The 17,631-nt window shown below is 41.3% G+C and overlaps 1 protein-coding gene across 1 annotated transcript in view; it reads right to left on the bottom strand.

The window, feature by feature from the left end:
* COL14A1 (collagen type XIV alpha 1 chain) overlaps positions 1 to 17,631 on the bottom strand; it is a 165,157-nt gene that overhangs the window by 22,992 nt on the left and 124,534 nt on the right. Inside the window, 4 exon segments of the mRNA XM_024108240.3 lie at positions 6,801 to 6,854; positions 8,669 to 8,722; positions 14,758 to 14,853; positions 15,548 to 15,601. Coding sequence (XP_023964008.2) covers positions 6,801 to 6,854; positions 8,669 to 8,722; positions 14,758 to 14,853; positions 15,548 to 15,601 — 258 coding nt within the window.

The following is a 17,631-nucleotide window of genomic DNA, read 5'->3' as shown; positions in this document are numbered from 1 at the left end:
AGCAGGCAGGCTGGGTGAGTAGGCGAGTGTCGGCCGGGCGGGTGCGCCTGGCGAACAGAGAGGAGACTAGCAGGAAGGCTGATTTGTCCCGGGCCCCGTCCCCCGTAGCAGGGCCGGCTCTACTGTTTTTGCCGCCCCAAGCAGCGCGACGAATTGCCGCCGCAGATGGTGGGGGCAGTCTGTGTGCCGTTAGGGCCGCATGCGTGTTTCCGCGGCGGCAGCAATTCGGTGGCAACCGGAAGACAGAAGCCACTGAATTGCCGCCGCGGGCAGCTGAATATAGAAGCTGGCACCGAATTGCCGCTGCTGCAGAAACACATGTGCCGCCCTAACGGCACACGGACTGCCCCGCCGTCCGCGGCAGCAATTCAGCGCACTGCTTGGGGAGTTTGGAAGCACCTGTTTGGAATGCTGGTGCCTGGAGCCGGCCCTGCCCCTAGGGACGGCCCTGACTAGATGTAATGCTTTAGTATTTGGAAACTATGATTCTAACCTGCTTATATATGGTATAAACTATTGGTTTGCAAATTTATCTTCGGTGTAACTGGAAAATATTCTCTACTCCATTGTAAGGGTGTTTAAGATGACAAAATAAGTATGTCATACCCATATTATATCAACTATCCACAGTGTGGATAAGAGATGCTTTCCTGTTTCACAGTATCTCAGGATAATGCCTAAAGCTTCAAGAGCCCTATACGGCCCCCTCATTATGATAAGAACTAGAGAATAAAAAAGAATGGTGATGTTGACAGAACAAGGAGCAATGGTCTCAAGTTGCAGTGAGGGAGATCCAGGTTGGATATCAGGAAAAACTATTTCACTAGGAGGGTGGTGAAACACTGGAATGCGTTACCTAGGGAGGTGGTGGAGTCTCCTTCCTTGGAGGTTTTTAAGGCCCGGCTTGACAAAGCCCTGGCTGGGATGATTTAGCTGGGAATTGGTCCTGCTTTGAGCAGGGGGTTGGACTAGATGACCTCTTGAGGTCCCTTCCAACTCTGATATTCTATGATTCTATGATTCTATGTTACCATGAAATAAATGCCAGTCTACCTGAATCCACTTTTAGAGTATAAATAAATAAATTTAGTTCATTTCAAATCAATCAGCAAATCAAGAAAAGTTTGCTCAGCCCATGAAACTGCAAATTCTAAAGGCTTGACAAACTCTACCCATGAATAACCCGTGAAATGAAATTAAAAATAAAAATTGACAAATACGACTGGTGTTTCTGAGCTTGACGTGGGTAGTATCCATTTTGTTAAAGAAGTGTTTTGTTTTTGCAAAAGTTTAGAAAAATGTATGTTAGACTTCATTTGTGACACTCGCAGTGTGGAAGTCCCTTACAAAATGATGTAAAGCAGAATACCTGTTTGTTTTCATATTGGTTTAACTCTCAGGAAAACTGATGCTTTGATATTTAATCAAACTGTTTAATTTTTTAAAAACAAGTGGGTGAAAACCTGTCCCTGTTGACTTCAATGGGGCCAGGATTTCATCCAGAATATTTTATGGACGTCTTTCCACTGACGTCCAAGGAGCTGGATTGGACTCAGAGTCTCCACACTACTTGTGTAAAAACTGCCATACTTCCCTTCCCACCCTACCGTAAATGGCAGGAACTAACAGTAAGCTTAGAAATGCTGTTTTTTCTTTGAATGTAAAGTTTTTAATTACACTTCATTTATTCCCACTGGGCAATACTTCTTACTCTTAGCTGCTGGAGAATGTCTCCTTGCATATCCTGGGGGTGTATTTCTCTTGGCACTGTTTTTGTATCTCTTGGCCATTTAAAATGGTCTGCAACTGTAATTGTTAGGTGTGAAAATTGCAGTTTATAAATTAAGTCAAACAGGAGTCTGTCTCAAGGAGCAGTATGATAGTAAATATTCTTTGTACTAACCCAGAAGTAAAAGATATACAACAGTGTAGTTTGTTTATGCTACCATGAGGGTTAGTAGTTTTTCAGATTATCTGATAGCTGATATGTGTTTTAGACTAATTCTGAACATATGTAGCATAGGTGGCAGTTAGTGGGAGGAATTGGTAGAAAAAAATGGAAATGTGTTTCTGTTGGCTGCTTATGCCACTAATTTTGGTTCAGTAAAGACCGTGTGGGCTCACAGAATGGTACTCAGAATAGTAAAACATTGGGATACTGTGCATTGTTTCATTTATTGAGCTCTCTTTTGATGGCTTAACCCAAATAGTGTCATCTTTTGGAACTAAGGTACTATACCTCAGATGTGGTCATATTCAGTAAACCTAATAGTCAATGGTTCCTGAATTTGCTCCAGATACTCCTGTGTCCAGGAACCAGATATTTCAGATTTATCTGATGGGGGAGGGGATATGAGAAAGCCACCAGGGAACAATGAGAGGTGACCAAGTCACAGACATTTGGGGGTAGGGAATAATTCAAATGAGCTGGGGAATCTGAGGACAGAGTGATGGCGGCAGTCTCTCCCCCAATATGTGCATGCAGGAGAGATGTACCTACTGCACCATCTCTTAGAATGGTACTTTATGGTCCTTTCTCCCCAACTGGCTAGCTCTGCCCCCAAAAGGGTGGCTTGCATCTCTCAGGAGAGATTGAGGACAGTATGTATAACTGGACCTTGTGTGGAGGCCATGGGGAACACGGGAAAAGAAAGCACCTTTTCTCCTCTGCCTGTGCACCTGCACAAGGGCTAGTCACAATCTTAACTTCATATCCCTAGCAGAAAAGGAAGAACTGAAAGGACAGGGGAGTCTAAGTGGAGAATATTTGGGCCAGTTGTGGCTTGGAGGAGTGAGGGAGGCTAACCAGCACCTTGATCTCAATTCAAGCACACAGTCCTGCACAATTCAACCTGGCCACTTTGTGCAGGACATAGCTGTGTCCAGGAGAGTTAGTATAAAAGCACACATTGCCCGTTTTAGTACAGTCACTCTAGTATGGGCCATTGTGTGGGGAGAGAAGGGCAGGGAAAGGTTCCTTGAATATTTTTGCAATGACCACGTCGTCGAGAATAAAACAGGCAGAAACCATGTCTCCTTTCCCAACATCTCTATTTCTTCATTTATAACAGGAAGACTAAGGTGAGCCAGGGGATGGTTCTTAGTATAAATCTGAAATTTAGATCTAGTCCAGGTACCAGATTTGTTTAAAAAAATCTATCATGGATGCTTTGAGTTTGTTATTAACAGAAAACAGAACTTTAACTCTGTTTCAACCTTTAAAATTAATTTTAATCTCATCTCAAAGCCTGGGCAGTCCATTATGAATTTGGTTTCTGTTTGTATTTTATACACCTGATTAGGGGATATACTTTAATTTCTTCTTTTAAAAAGAAACTACTGAAAGCTATGAAAAGGAAAGAAATAGTATATATATATATATTTTTTTTAAATCTTAAATAAATAAACCAGGATAAAAAAAATTAACAACCCAGGGGCAGAGGGGAGTTTTAAACTTAGTATTGAATAAAAAATTAAAATAAATGTCAAATGGGAAGCAAAATCAGAGACCCTTATAAACAGATTTTAATAATGATTAGAAGTTCTATTAGAAAGTAAGACGAAGCAGAAAAGAAGAAAGGAAATAAAAGTGAACTGGAAGGGGGAAAAAATCTATTTGGAGTTAAAGGATGTTTAAAAATTAACATCATATTGGCTATGATTCAGCAAAATGCTTAGTCATGTGCTTAAATCCCATTAACATTAGTGGAATTTTTCAAGTGCTTTGATGAATCAGGCCCATTATGCCTCAAGCATTTTAATTAATAATAAACATTAAAAAGAAAGTGATGGCCAAGCTAAGAATAACACGGAAAACATCAATTTTAATGACAGGTTTCAGAGTAGAAGCCGTGTTAGTCTGTATCTGCAAAAAGAACAGGAGTACTTGTGGCACCTTAGAGACTAACAAATTTATTAGAGCATAAGCTTTCGTGGACTACAGCCCACTTCTTCGGATGCATCCGAAGAAGTGGGCTGTAGTCCACGAAAGCTTATGCTCTAATAAATTTGTTAGTCTCTAAGGTGCCACAAGTACTCCTGTTCTTTTTATCAATTTTAATATAATTTTAGTTTTATAGTAGAGGCTGAAAAATAGTTTCAGAGCTTGGCTTACAGAAGGAAGTTTGACAAAGAAAACATTATACAAAAAAGTAATTTACTTCATAACTTTCCAGTGCCCCTTTGCTACTGATGCAGTGACATCTGTCAGAATTACAGAATACTCCATTTCCGATGAGCTTTCCCTTCAGATAGACTGTGCAGTGAGGTTACTGGGCTGGATCACCACTTTCACAGGAGTTTTAGGCCAGTGTGACTCCACTGGAATCAATGGAGTTACATTAGCATAAACTAATGCAATAGAGTGGAGAATCAAGCCCATCATTCTGTATGTATAACTTCACAGTCTGTTGCCATAGAAATCACTGTAGCATGACAATATAGCACAAATGCCCAATGACAAGTCTGATTCTATAAGATCCTCAGAACTTCCTGAGAAATATTGAACACGCTTAACTGAAGAACAATCATCTAGTTCACTTCCTCAAGAGCAGGAGAAACTAAACACAGGAAAGAATTATGATCAGTATTTAAAACTGAGAATTTATTTAACTTCCTACCCTTATTATAAACCACCCTGGGGCTATCTCCAGAATAAGAGTTACATGCCTTTCCCCTCACTTAATCAAAGCCTTTGTCTGTCATCCTTTTTTCTCAAAAATATCCTACTGTGACTACACTATCACTTCAGCTCCCAAGTGGTAGCACCAATTTAAAAACTGCTGTCTGACACACAAGGGATTGAACCGGGCACCCCTGGAGCCAAAAGTATAAGCAGCTACAGCTTGAGATAAAATGGCAAAGCTGTCTAAGTGGGGCTGTAGCAGCCTCATATCTCTAGGGATTGGGCACAGAAGAGAACCTGTAACACATTCACTAGCGGGTTACACAGACAAGTCACTGGAGGCCACTAGCATTTTTAGCACCATGTCACCTAGACTTGCTCTGAGCAAGGTTAGACAAAATGGTGACAAAACACCAGTGGTCACGGAAGCCTTATACATTAGTGCTCTCCCCAGTACCCTAATTGCAGCTGAACCAGTTGTAGCAACAGTAAGGGGGAGGGGGAGGGGGAAGGCCAAAGCAGACATAGCCAAAGGGAAGGGGCTAAGAGAAGCTACAAGATGGTGAGGTATTAGAAAAACAGAGAGGTATGTAGTATACAACGTAGGAAAAGGCATACACTTAGAATAAGATTGAAAAGAGGGCAGTTGATATGAAGTCTGATTGTCTAACATAATAGAGCAACATTTCTGATCTCATATGTTTGACTCGTAATTTAGTTGTAAACTTGGAAACTTAGTTCAAAATGTTGATTTCGATCCGAACATAACTCAGCACAAATCTTACTCTTTAAAATTCTCTCCTTTTTTTCTTAATTTCAGAGGGAAACCATCTATTACCCCAAACACTATACTGACTTCAGTGGAACTACTCACAGGCTTAAAGTTAAATGTGCTTAAGGAAACTATAAGTCCAATTTAACTATGTACTTGACCTGTACATTGTACTGAATTATTAATAATCAGGTAGGGATTCTTTTGCAATACCAGGATTCAGTGTACCTAGCAGTATGAAACAAAAGACTGATCAGCTGCTGCTTTATAAGTCTAACTTATAGAGGTTTCCAAAGACACAGGTGAAAGTACCTAGAGGTTTAAACAAATAAGTTAATACTAAGATCCATATCTTGGTTGCTAGCCAGAATGTAAATATCCCTCAGTCTACCACAAGCAGAAGAAAGTTGATCACATCTTTCTATTATTATGTAGTTCATTCTTAGTTTAACAGCGTTCACCTACTCTTTTACCCATGTTTCATTTTTAAACATTTATAGAAAATAATGTACTGCCAGATTAAGAGTATTGGACACAGAAGACCTCTATTTGTACCAAACAAATACATCAGAAATAGTACAGGCTTCCTTATTGTTATTCCAAAATTTTTCAACCTGTTCTGGAGGGCAATAAAGTCTCTCAATTCTGTTCCTTGCTTCTCTCTTGAGACAACCAACAAAGGTGCTAGTTAGTGCCAGCTATAATCATGGTAGTGTTTGTGACATGGACACCTATGTACTAGATTGCTGTGTGACTGGACTGACTGTAAATTAAACTAATAACAATTTTGATTCCCCCACAGTACTGGCACCAGTGCACAAGAACTATCAGGTATAAATCTAAAACTATTATATAAATAGACCCTTATTATTATTATTATTATTTACCAAGCCCAGCAACAGCAATTCCAGACCCCAGGGCAGAATAGTCAATGGGACCCCTAAAAAGGGATGGCTGAAGTTTACGACACTACTTTTTATCCTATTGATAACACATTAGAACCCACTGTACGTAAGTTGTGGCGTTGCTTGATGTAGTTAACTTTTTTTTTCCAGTTACAGCACCAGTTTCAATTTTTTCCAGTTAAACAAATTGTGAGCCTAAATATAAGATGTAGAATTTGTTATTTTGAATTATATATTTAAATTAAATAAATACAGTATGGAATGAACTTGGAAAAAGTCCAGCGGAGGGCAACGAAAACGATTAGGGGGCTGGGACACATGACTTATGAGGAGAGGCTGAGGGAACTGGGCTTATTTAGTTTGCAGAAGAGAAGAGTGAGGGGGCACATTTCAATATAGTCGTTTGCCCTCCTTACACTTCCCAGGTCTCACCTGTCCTAGGGCCATCGCTGATGGAATGGAAATGCTTCAAATGAAAAATCTGTTTGTTTCACCTTACCCTTTGACCTTGAGTTCCATCCCGTCCCGGTGATCCTGATGCTCCTGGGACACCCTATGAATGATAAGGGGGCAAAAGATCAGAGTGGCAGCAACCCCTACACAGTATAGTGCAACCCCTTTATCTGACATGACATCAAAAGCCCTGGGATAAACGGGGCTTCAGATACTCCACAGGGTGACTCATGGTAGGGCCATATCTATGATTCAGGTAAGGTGGAGCTTCAGCGAAATAAACAGGACTTATTAATATGCACATGCAATTAACCTTTTCAGTTTTAATATATTATTTAAAAGCAAATAATGTCTACAGATGCCACCACTGCATCACTCCAGTTTTATACCAGTGTAACTCCATTGAGGTAAATCAGATCCTTAAACTAAATCACTATTTCCATCTCTCTCTCTCTCTCCGTTTTTGTAAAGGGATGAGTTACCATATTGTCTGAACTCAGTGCAGTAATAGCAAAGGGGCAAACCCTTGATCAAGCATCCAGCCCAAATAAATGAGCTATGCCTGGCAGAGTTCCACAGAGTTCAGATGAAATCCTCCCTCTCCTCCAACTGGCTGCTGAGAGGCATTGGCATTGATCCCGGACCATTACTGCAGCCACAGGCATACAAAACGATCCAGAAGGCCGGAGAGATTGATTTATGAGGAAAGATTATGAGACCTAAGTATCTAGCAGGGCTAGAAATTGGGGAACCTGGTAACAGCCAACAAATATCTGAAGTGTGTAAACATCAAGGAGGGAAAGGATTTATCTTGGTTGGTTGGTACAAGAGATTATAACCAGGAATAATATGATAAACTAAGAAATGAAAAATTGAGGCTACATATCAGGAAAATTGACTTCAGTAAGAGCTGAGGGCGCTCAGCAACCCTCAGCATCTTGCAAGATGGTCATAGAACATAAGAACAGCCATACTGGGTCAGACCAAGGGTCCATCTAGCCCAGTATCCTGTCTCCTGAGAGTGGCCAATACCACGTGCCCCAGAGGGACTCGAAAGAACAGATAACCATTCCCTGTTGCTCAGTTCCAGCTTCTGGCAAACAGAGGCTAGGGACAACATCCCTGCCCATCCTAGCTAATAACCACTGATGGACCTATCCTCTATGAATTTATCTAACTCTTTTTTGAGGCCTATTAAAGTCTTGGCCTTCACAACATCTTCTGGTAAAGAGTTCCACAGGTTGACTGTGTGTTGTGTGAAGAAATACTTCCTTTTGTTTGTTTTAAGCCTGCTGCCTATTAATTTCATTTGGTGACCCCTAGTTCTTGTGTTATGAGGAGGAGTAAATAACACTTCCTTAGTTAGTTTCTCCACACCAATCATGATTTTATAGACCGCAATCATATCCCCCATTAGTTGTCTCTTTTCCAAGCTGAAAAGTCCCAATCTTATTAATCTCTCCTCATACGGAAGTCGAGAAAAATTGAGTGCCTGATTTTTAAATGGCAATTAAAAGAGCCTCCCTTACTAATCATTACAATTGTAATATTACAGGTTCCCATGAGGATAGGTATATATCCACCTACCAGAGTTCTGCAAATCAGGTAGTCAGATAGCTACTTGCTCACAGTTGCTCTCACAAAATTGCACCTCAGATTACTTGTGGATACAAAAGGAGAGGCTGGCTCTTCAAAGTCAGGCCCTAAGTGATTTGCCCATGGACACACAACAAATCAGTGACAGGGCCACAATCAGATCTCAGAGGTTACTGATTCTAAATCCCTTGCAGGTTCAGTTACACCACAGTCCCCCTCAATATCTTTGAATATCTGCTCTGCCCAACACAAGGATGGCAATTCCACATTCAAATAGATCTACTAAATGATACAGTAAAGCAATAATATAGGGAATACCTGCTGACCAGGGAGACCACGATCACCCTTCTCTCCTTTTTCACCTGGTGTTCCCTGGAGATCAATAATCACACATAGTTAAACACAGAAATTGCTGCTTGCCTCCTATTTTCAATTGTTCTTTTCAAAACAATGTAAAAAAGATTAACCACAGATTAATTTTTCCTACTTAAGAATATCCAAAAATTGTATCTGCAGTATTGGTTTGCAAAATGTAAATTAAATCTTTAGAGATATGGAAAATAAAGAAAAGGAAACTCTGATTCAAAAATGACTGTCAAATTATCGTGACAAAGTGATAACCTTTAACAAAATGGAAACTAGGGCTATCAAACCATTAAAAAAATTAATCACAATTAATCATGTGATTTAAAAAATTAATCGTGATTAATTGCACGATTATTCGCACTGTTAAACAATAGAATGCCATTTATTTAAATATTTTTGGATGTTTTCTACATTTTCAAATATATTGATTTCAATTACAACACAACACAAAGAGTACGGGGCTCACTTTATTTTTTATTACAAATATTTTGTTGTAAAAAAGAAAAAACAATAGTATTTTTCAATTCACCTCATACAAGGACTGAAGTGCAATCTCTTTATCATGAAAGTTGAACTTATAAATGTACAATTATGTACAAAAAATAACTGCATTCAAAAATAAAAATGTAAAACTTTAGAGCCTACAAGTCCACTCAGTCCTATTTCTTGTTCAGTCAGTCGCTCAGACAAACACGTTTGTTTAAATTTGCAGGAGATAATGCTGCCCACTTCTAGTTTACATCACCTGAACGTGAGAACAGGTGTTCGCATGGCATTGTTGTAGCCGGCGTTGCAAGATATTTACGTGCCAGATGTGCTAAAGATTCATATGTCCCTTCATGCTTCAACCATCATTCCAGAGGACATGTCCATGCTGATGACGGGTTCTGCTCGATAACGATCCAAAGTAGTGCAGAGATGATGAGTAAACATGCATCGGTGGGTCAGATGCCACGAGCAGATGGTCGATTTTCTTTTTTAGTGGTTCGGGTTCCGTAGTTTCCGCATCAGAGTGTTGCTCTTTTAAGACTTCTGAAAGCATGCTCCACACCTCATCCCTCTCAGATTTTGGAAGGCACTTCAGATTCTTAAATCTTGGGCTGAGTGCTGCAGTTATCTTTAGAAATCTCACATTGGTACCTTCTTTTCATTTTGTCAGATCTGTAGTGAAAGTGCTCTTAAAACGAACAAAATGTGCTGGTCATCATCCGAGACTGCTATAACATGAAATATATGGCAGAATGCAGGTAAAACAGTGCAGGAGACGTGCTATTCTCCCCGCAAGGAGCTCAGTCAAAATTTAATTAACAAATTATTTTTTTAATGAACGTCATCAGCATGGAAGCATGTTCTCTGGAATGGTGGCCGAAGCATGAAGGGGCATACGAATGTTTAGCATATCTGGGATGTAAATATCTTGCAATGCTGGCTACAGACATGTCATGTGAATGCCTGTTCTCACTTTCAGGTGACATTGTAAATAAGAAGCCAGTAGCATTATCTCCTGTAAATGTAAACAAATGTGAACAAGAAGTATGACTGAGTGGACTTGTAGGCTCTAGATAGTTTTAAATTGTTTTTTTTTTTAGTGCAGTTACGTAACAAAAACAAATCTATATTTGAAAGTTGCACTTTCATGATAAAGAGATTGCATTATGGTACTTGTATGAGGTGAATTGAAAAATACTTTTTCTTTTGTTTATCATTTTTACAGTGCAAATATTTGCAATAAAAATAATAATATAACGTGAGCATTGTACACTTTGTATACTGTGCTGTAATTGAAATCAATATATTTGAAAATGTAGAGAAACATCGAAAAATATTTAATAAATTTCAATAGGTATTCTATTGTTTAACAGTGCAACTAAAATGATTAATTTTTTTAATTAATTGCATGTGTTAACTATGATTAATTGAGAGCCCTAGTGGAAACACATTCTTTTCCTTGTGAGCGAATTTGCTTCTCTTTGACACTCAGGGAAATGTCCTATAAAGATTACATCAACAGAGTTCTATAGAAATTAAACAGATTTCTATAGAATATACATGATTAATAACCAAGAATATCCTTTCTCTAGGATGTTTTTAACCAGTCAATAAAATTCCACAGCAGGGATATAATTCTCTATTAAATTCTATAGAAAGGATTGGAAATTATTCCTACAGCCCATATATTCTTGATTATATTCTCTGCTAAAATAATCAAGGATATAATAATAATCCTGGGAGAATTCTGTGCCAAAAATTTAAAAATTCTGGACACATTTTGAAATTCTGCAAAATTCTGCATATTTTGTTAAAATAACACAATATAATCACACCAGTTTCAATTATTTTGGTAATTTATTTCAAAATACCCGTCAGTAAGTATGTCTGTAACAACACAGACAAAAAAAAAAACGATTCACAAAATGTTTTTTGACAAGTAGATTCCTTACTAGGCATATTAATACAGAATTCTGAGTAATAATTCATTTAAATTACAGCACAGGACCATATTTCCTGCACCTCTCAGAAGAAGTGCAAAGGCTTGGGGGAGTCAGGGATAATGGAGGAGCTCAGGGAGAGTGAAGTAATTGCTGGGAAATAGCCTAGGTATGAACTTGAAGAGTTGTTGGGTATGGGTGGGAAAAGTATGGAACAGGTTATTTTAGGGGGCGGGGAGGGATTTTAGGGAGCATGCCCCATGCAGATCCTGGCTGACCCCTAGCCTCTCCCATTCAGTCAGGCACATCAGCGCCTGTGCCCATGTGTCCCTATACCCCCATCTGTCCTTGCACCCCCTGTCCATGTGTCCCTGCACCCCCACTCAGACACCCACTCCTCCCATCCCCATGTGGCCCTGCACCCCTGCCTGTCCCCATGTGTCCATGCACCCCTCCCCTGTCCCCATGTGTCTCTGTGCCCCCCTCAGCCACCTCCTGTCCCCATGTGGCCCTACACCCCTCCCCCCATCTCCATGTGTCCCTGCACCCCCTCAGTGAGCCCCCACCCCTCATCTCCATGTATTCCTGCATTCTGTCCCCATGTGTCTCTATGTCCCCACTCAGCCATCCCCCTCCCCCCGTAGCTCTGCACCCCCTCACCATGGCCCTGCGCCTTCTCAGCCAGCCCCCATCTCCATGTGTCTCTTCACCCCCTGTCTCCATGTGTCTTTGTCCCCCACTCAGCCATCCCTCTTCCCCTGTAGCTCTGCATCCCCTCCACCCACGTGGCTCTGCACCTCCCTCCCCCCTGTGGCCCAGCGCCTCTACTCCCATTCAACCCTGCCCCAGTCTGTCCTCGCCCACTGGCCCTTATGAGCCCCTGTCTGACTCCCAAGCAGACCCACGCAGTCTGTCTCCCCATATCCCTTATCTCCTGACTTGGCCCAACACGTGCTGTGAAGTAGGCAGGCTCTTTCTCTTCCCTATCATAGTTGGGGCTTGCCAGGAGCAGCTGCCATGTTCTAGTGCCACAGCGCCCTTTGGTGGGCAAAATGTGGAACAGCAGAAGTTATGCTCCTGACAGAACAAGTAGCAATGGTCTCAAGTTGCAGTGGGGGAGGTTTAGGTTGGATATTAGGAAAAACTTTTTCACTAGGAGGGTGGTGAAGCACTGGATTGGGTTACCTAGAGAGGTGGTGGAATCTCCTCCCTTAGCGGTTTTTAAGGTCAGGCTTGACAAAGCCCTAGCTGGGATGATTTAGTTGGGGGTTGGTCCTGCTTTGAGCAGGGGGTTGGACTAGATGACCTCCTGAGGTCCCTTCCAACCCTGATAGTCTATGATTCTATGATTTTCTGTTGGGAGCTGCTGCTCTGTTCTAGCACCGCAGCACCCTCTGGTGGACAAAAGGTAGAATTGCAGCAACTTTTCAGCAGAAGCTATTTTCTGCCACAAAAAAAAAAAAAAGAATTAAAAATATGTGGGGCACATGAAATATGCCAATGTCCCCAAGTGGTCAGGCATGGGTGTGGCAGGCTTTTTCCTTTTCAGGCGCTCCCCTTTTTATGGCCACTCCGTGCACCCCTTTCAGGGTATACGTAGAGGGTCCAACAACAGGGTAGATTTCTAGATTAGGTAAGGGATTGGCTTCCCCTTAATTTGGGGCCTCATGGTTCAGACCTTCTACCTTCAGGGATATCCCTCAGCTAGATTCCCCGTTCCAGGGAGAGGCTTCTATTGCTCTCCCCTCCTTAGGGGCTGGTAGGGGACCCTCTCCAATGGGTCTCTACCCTTCACAGAGTCACAGATCCCTCCTTTGCTGGCTTGGCAAGGTCATTACAGCCAGGGTTCAGGCTCCTGCTGTGCTCTTTCCCAGGAGCTCAGAGACCACCTTGGCTGTTTGCAAGCTACTGAGCTACTCTGCTCCCCTGTAAGCTCCTCCTCTAGCCCGTGCAAGCTTTGCAGGTGCAGTGGGAAAGAACATCTGTGCAGAAGGCAATTCTTTAGTCCCTTCCCTTCCAGTGTGGGGTTTGTACAGCCCATGACAAGGTGTTAAGAATAATTTCTATTGAAACCTGTTTAATTATGTTACTGCTATTGAATCCAATAGGTTGGTTAAAAAATTCTGTAGAAAGAATATTGTACTCTATTAAACTGGTTTAGATTTTTCTACAAGGAAAAGGTGCTGGGTTGATAGTCCTCAAGGCCTGTGTATATCCATCCACATGACAATTATTTGTATATATTATCATACATTATTATATATTATCTATTTTTTATAAGTAGATGTGCAGAATTCAATATTTTTATAATTTCGACAGATAATATTGATGTTTAATTTTAAGCATTTTTTGCCATTTAAATTTTTACAGTTGCACAAAATTATGGGTTTTAAGCTGCTTTTATTCAATTTTTATCAATTTAAATTGTTCACAGTTGCAGGAAATGATCAGAGGGCCAGACAATTGGGAGGTCAAACAATCATCATCATCTAATGACAGTCAATGCTGAAATTCAAAAAGTTAAATCTTTTATAACCATTAAAACACAAATTGCCAACATCACATGTCAAAATATAGGCAGTAAATATCCTCAAATCAAACTCTAATGAGTTCTCCAGCAGCATTTTTCTTACCTTGCCAGTCTGTAAATTTCAGTTATTATGGATGGAAATATTACTTCATCAGTTTGCATGTGTACAGCAACATTTACTGATGCTTACTAATAAAAATCTAATCCTTCCAAGCCTATTTATAAGACAGCATGAGCATTGGTAGTGTAGGTTTTTTGCACTGCAGATGTGTCTCAACATTGGTATTGAGAAACCAGCCCTAAAACAGTATTTCTGGCTCTATGCCTATCAGTTCACTCCCTGGCCTCTCCAATGCGGCTGCCAACAAGTGTACCAGTTAGTGCCAGTTAATTTAGGTGAGGGAGGGGTTTTGGTATGTGAACATCTCTCCACTAGGAACTGCAGTGATTTTCTATGACTTTGATGATCTCAAACAAAAAAATACTATGTTTTAAGTATCAGAGGGGTAGCCGTGTTAGTCTGAATCTGTAAAAAGCAACAGAGGGTCCTGTGGCACCTTTAAGACTAAAGGTATTGCTCCCAATACTTCTGTTAGTCTTAAAGGTGCCACAGGACCCTCTGTATGTTTTAAGTGTTCCTGCCACACACTCTAGCTCACAGCATTTTTTAAAACTTTTATCTAGATTTGGGTCTGACCCAAAAACCCATGGTGCAAACTCTCTTGAGGTTTAGTGAACTCCAGATCCAAATACATATCTGAATGTTGGAGCTGGCTCCTATTCCTATCACAGGTTAAACCCAAGTCCATGATCCAGACACCTCAGACTTTGGTGAAGTTCAGATCTGGATTAGATGACTGTCAGATGATGATGATGATTGTCTGACCTCACCATTGTCTGGCCCTCGGACAATTTCCTGCAACTGTGAAAAATTTAAATTGATAAACATTGAATAAAGGCAGCTTAAAACGTTGCAGCTCAGTCCTAGCTCTAGTTTTATCTAACCTTTTGGTACAGCCTAATGTATGGGTTCTGGCTAACTCCTGTGACAAAATTAAGACCACAGTTCATTTAGGACTTACTGGAAGCCCTTGAATAGAAAGTCCACTTGGCCCTTGGGGTCCTGGATGCCCTTGGGGTCCTGGAGCACCAGCTTCACCACGAGGTCCATCTAGGCCCTATGACACCAATAGGGAAAACATAAAGGCCATAAGTTTAACTCCTACTGTACATAAGAAGGGAGCGTCTGTGTGCAGAATTAAATACCAATAGATTCAACAGCACCTAAAATATGAGTTAACATGCTGACAGGACAATAAGGCTCCTATTTACAAAGGTCTTATTCCTTTAGGCATGCAAAAAGCCACAGATATATGCTGACAGCCAGGGCCGGCTTTAGGACGTGTGGGGCCCGATTCAAAAGAGCTGCCGCCGAAATGCCGCCGAAGACAGCGGCAGCGATTGAGCTGCCGCCGAAGATAGCGGCAGCAATTTGGCAGCAGCCCAATCGGTTGCCGCTGTTTCCGGCGGCGCTTCGGCGGAGGGTGTGGGGCCCCTCTTCCGGATGCTGTGAGGCCCTCTTAGGCACGGGGCCCGATTCCCGGGAATTGGGGGAATCGCCCTAAAGCCGGCCCTGCTGACAGCAGCAGCACTATGCATTTTACTGCCCCTCACCCAGAAACAAACATGATGTGTAGCCAGTATGATCCAGGATTTCCAACAAACATCAATGGCATTTGGCTACCCCTTTCTTCAGGAACATCACAATCTAGATTTAAGCTCATTTGAGAAAAAAATATCTAGATTTAGACACAAACAGACAAAAGCCAAAAAAAGGGTGCATGTTACAACTGCATAGTGGTGGCAGATTACCTTTGGACCTTGATCACCACGATGACCCTTTGGGCCTCTGACACCCGGACCACCCTGTAAAGTACATGATTAGTATTAGCAGAAAAGTAAATCCTACAAAAAACAAACACTTCTTTCTTATTCCTGACTCATATAGATTATTCTATTCTTGTAGGCCCCAATTCAGGAAAGCAACCCTACTCAGGGAACTACCTAGGTGTGTGCTTAAGTCCTACGAATTCACTGGGGCTTAACCATATGCTAAATAACAGTCCTATGTAGGGATGGACTTGAGCTCAGGAAAGTACTTAAACCCATACCAATGCACTAGCCTATAATGCACTAGCATCAAAATATTGCTGCAGGCAGTGACCCGGCTGGATACACAGGTAAGCTTTTTTTCTTATTGTTAAAATGTTCTCTACATCTGCTCTTTCCAATATCATCACACTGTTAAAGACTGACTTTCCAATGACTCTAATAAAATTTTTGTTATGAGACCCATTGTGTTTGCTATGGTTTAATTTCAGAGCCATCCAATTTCTCGCTCTCCATTTCTCCTTTTTTACTTTCTTCACTGATGCCTGAATCTTTTAATCATTCGTTAACCAACTGCAGCCTAAACCTTCTTTTGTTAACAGTATCGTATGGGACACTGGAATTGTGCATTTCTAAGGATGACTGCCTCGAATACGTTTCTGATATACATGCAAGATGTGTCTTGCCCTCTTGGATGATTTTAATGAAATGTTTATTTTTAAGTTTTTATATACTTTTAATAAAATATTCACTGATTGTCTCCCTCTACCCCACCCTTGGGATAATGTTTATCTTCTTAGAGTGTGAGCATTTCAGGGCCGGGCCTATCTCTGTGTTTGTAAAGAATCTAGTACAGAGGTAGGCGATCTATGGCACGTGTGCCGAAAGCAGCACACAAGCTGATTTTCAATGGCACTCACACTGTCCATGTCCTGGCCACCGGTCCGGGGGGCTCTGCATTTTAATTTAATTTTAAATGAAGCTTCTTAAGCATTTTAAAACCTTATTTATTTTACATACAACAATTGTTTAGTTATATATTATAGACTTATAGAAAGAAACCTTCTAAAAACGTTAAAATGTATTACTGGCACGTGGAACCTTAAATTAGAGTGAATAAATGAAGACTCGGCACACCAGATCTGAAAGATTGCCGACCCCTGTTCTAGTACAATTAGACATCGTTCCTCCCCAGGGTGTGGGGAGGTGCTACAAAATATCAAATAGCTAATAAAACAATATAGCAAATGGGACTACTAAGAAGATATTGGTTCTGAACCAAGCCATTCTAATATTTACTTTGAGGGGCAAGAAATCAATGTTCTTTGATACACAAAGTCAATATATGTATCATTACATATAAAAATTATATTACAGGTATGTTAAGGTTGCAAAATCAAGCACGCAGATTAAGAAATGCCAGAATTCAAGCTGTTCGTGCAACTTTACTTTAACTTCCTTGTGTGTATACACCACAAATGTCTTTAATTACATGATCACATACACCTCTACCCCGATATAACGCTGTCCTCAGGGAGCCAAAAAATCTTACCGCAGTATAGGCGAAACCACGTTATATCAAACTTGCTTTGATCCGCCGGAGTGCGCAGCCCCGCCCCTCCGGAGCACTGCTTTACCGTGTTATATCCAAATTCATGTTATATCGGGTCGCATTATATCAGGGTAGAGGGGTACTATTTTCCTATCCCCATCCTCCTTTGCTCCAAGTCTCCCCAGTTCCACTTCTTCATCAGATCCACATCCCAGTCCCCGCCCTTCCACCCCCTCCCTGGCTCCTCATCCCAATCTTGTCCAGCTACTTGCCTGCTGTCCCCCTCTCTAACCAGGCTGGCACCTCACAACCTGCCTTTCCATCAGGCTGCCTTCTCCTCCATGCTGTTTAGGCACCAGCCACTAAGACATTGAAAGCACAGGAGAGAGAGTCTCTGCTCTCAGTTCCTGTACCCAGTGCCACAGTGGCTTCCAGAAGGAGCAATTGCATGGCTAATCCTGGTCAGCCCCTGAAGCCTGGGGATGGGGCATACTCAGTCCAGATGGAATCTTCA

Source organism: Chrysemys picta, chromosome 2 (genome assembly GCF_011386835.1).
Source record: "Chrysemys picta bellii isolate R12L10 chromosome 2, ASM1138683v2, whole genome shotgun sequence".
Classification (NCBI taxonomy): Eukaryota; Metazoa; Chordata; order Testudines; family Emydidae; genus Chrysemys; species Chrysemys picta.
Note: the sequence above shows the minus strand (reverse complement) of the source record. Positions and strands in the feature narration are given on the sequence as shown.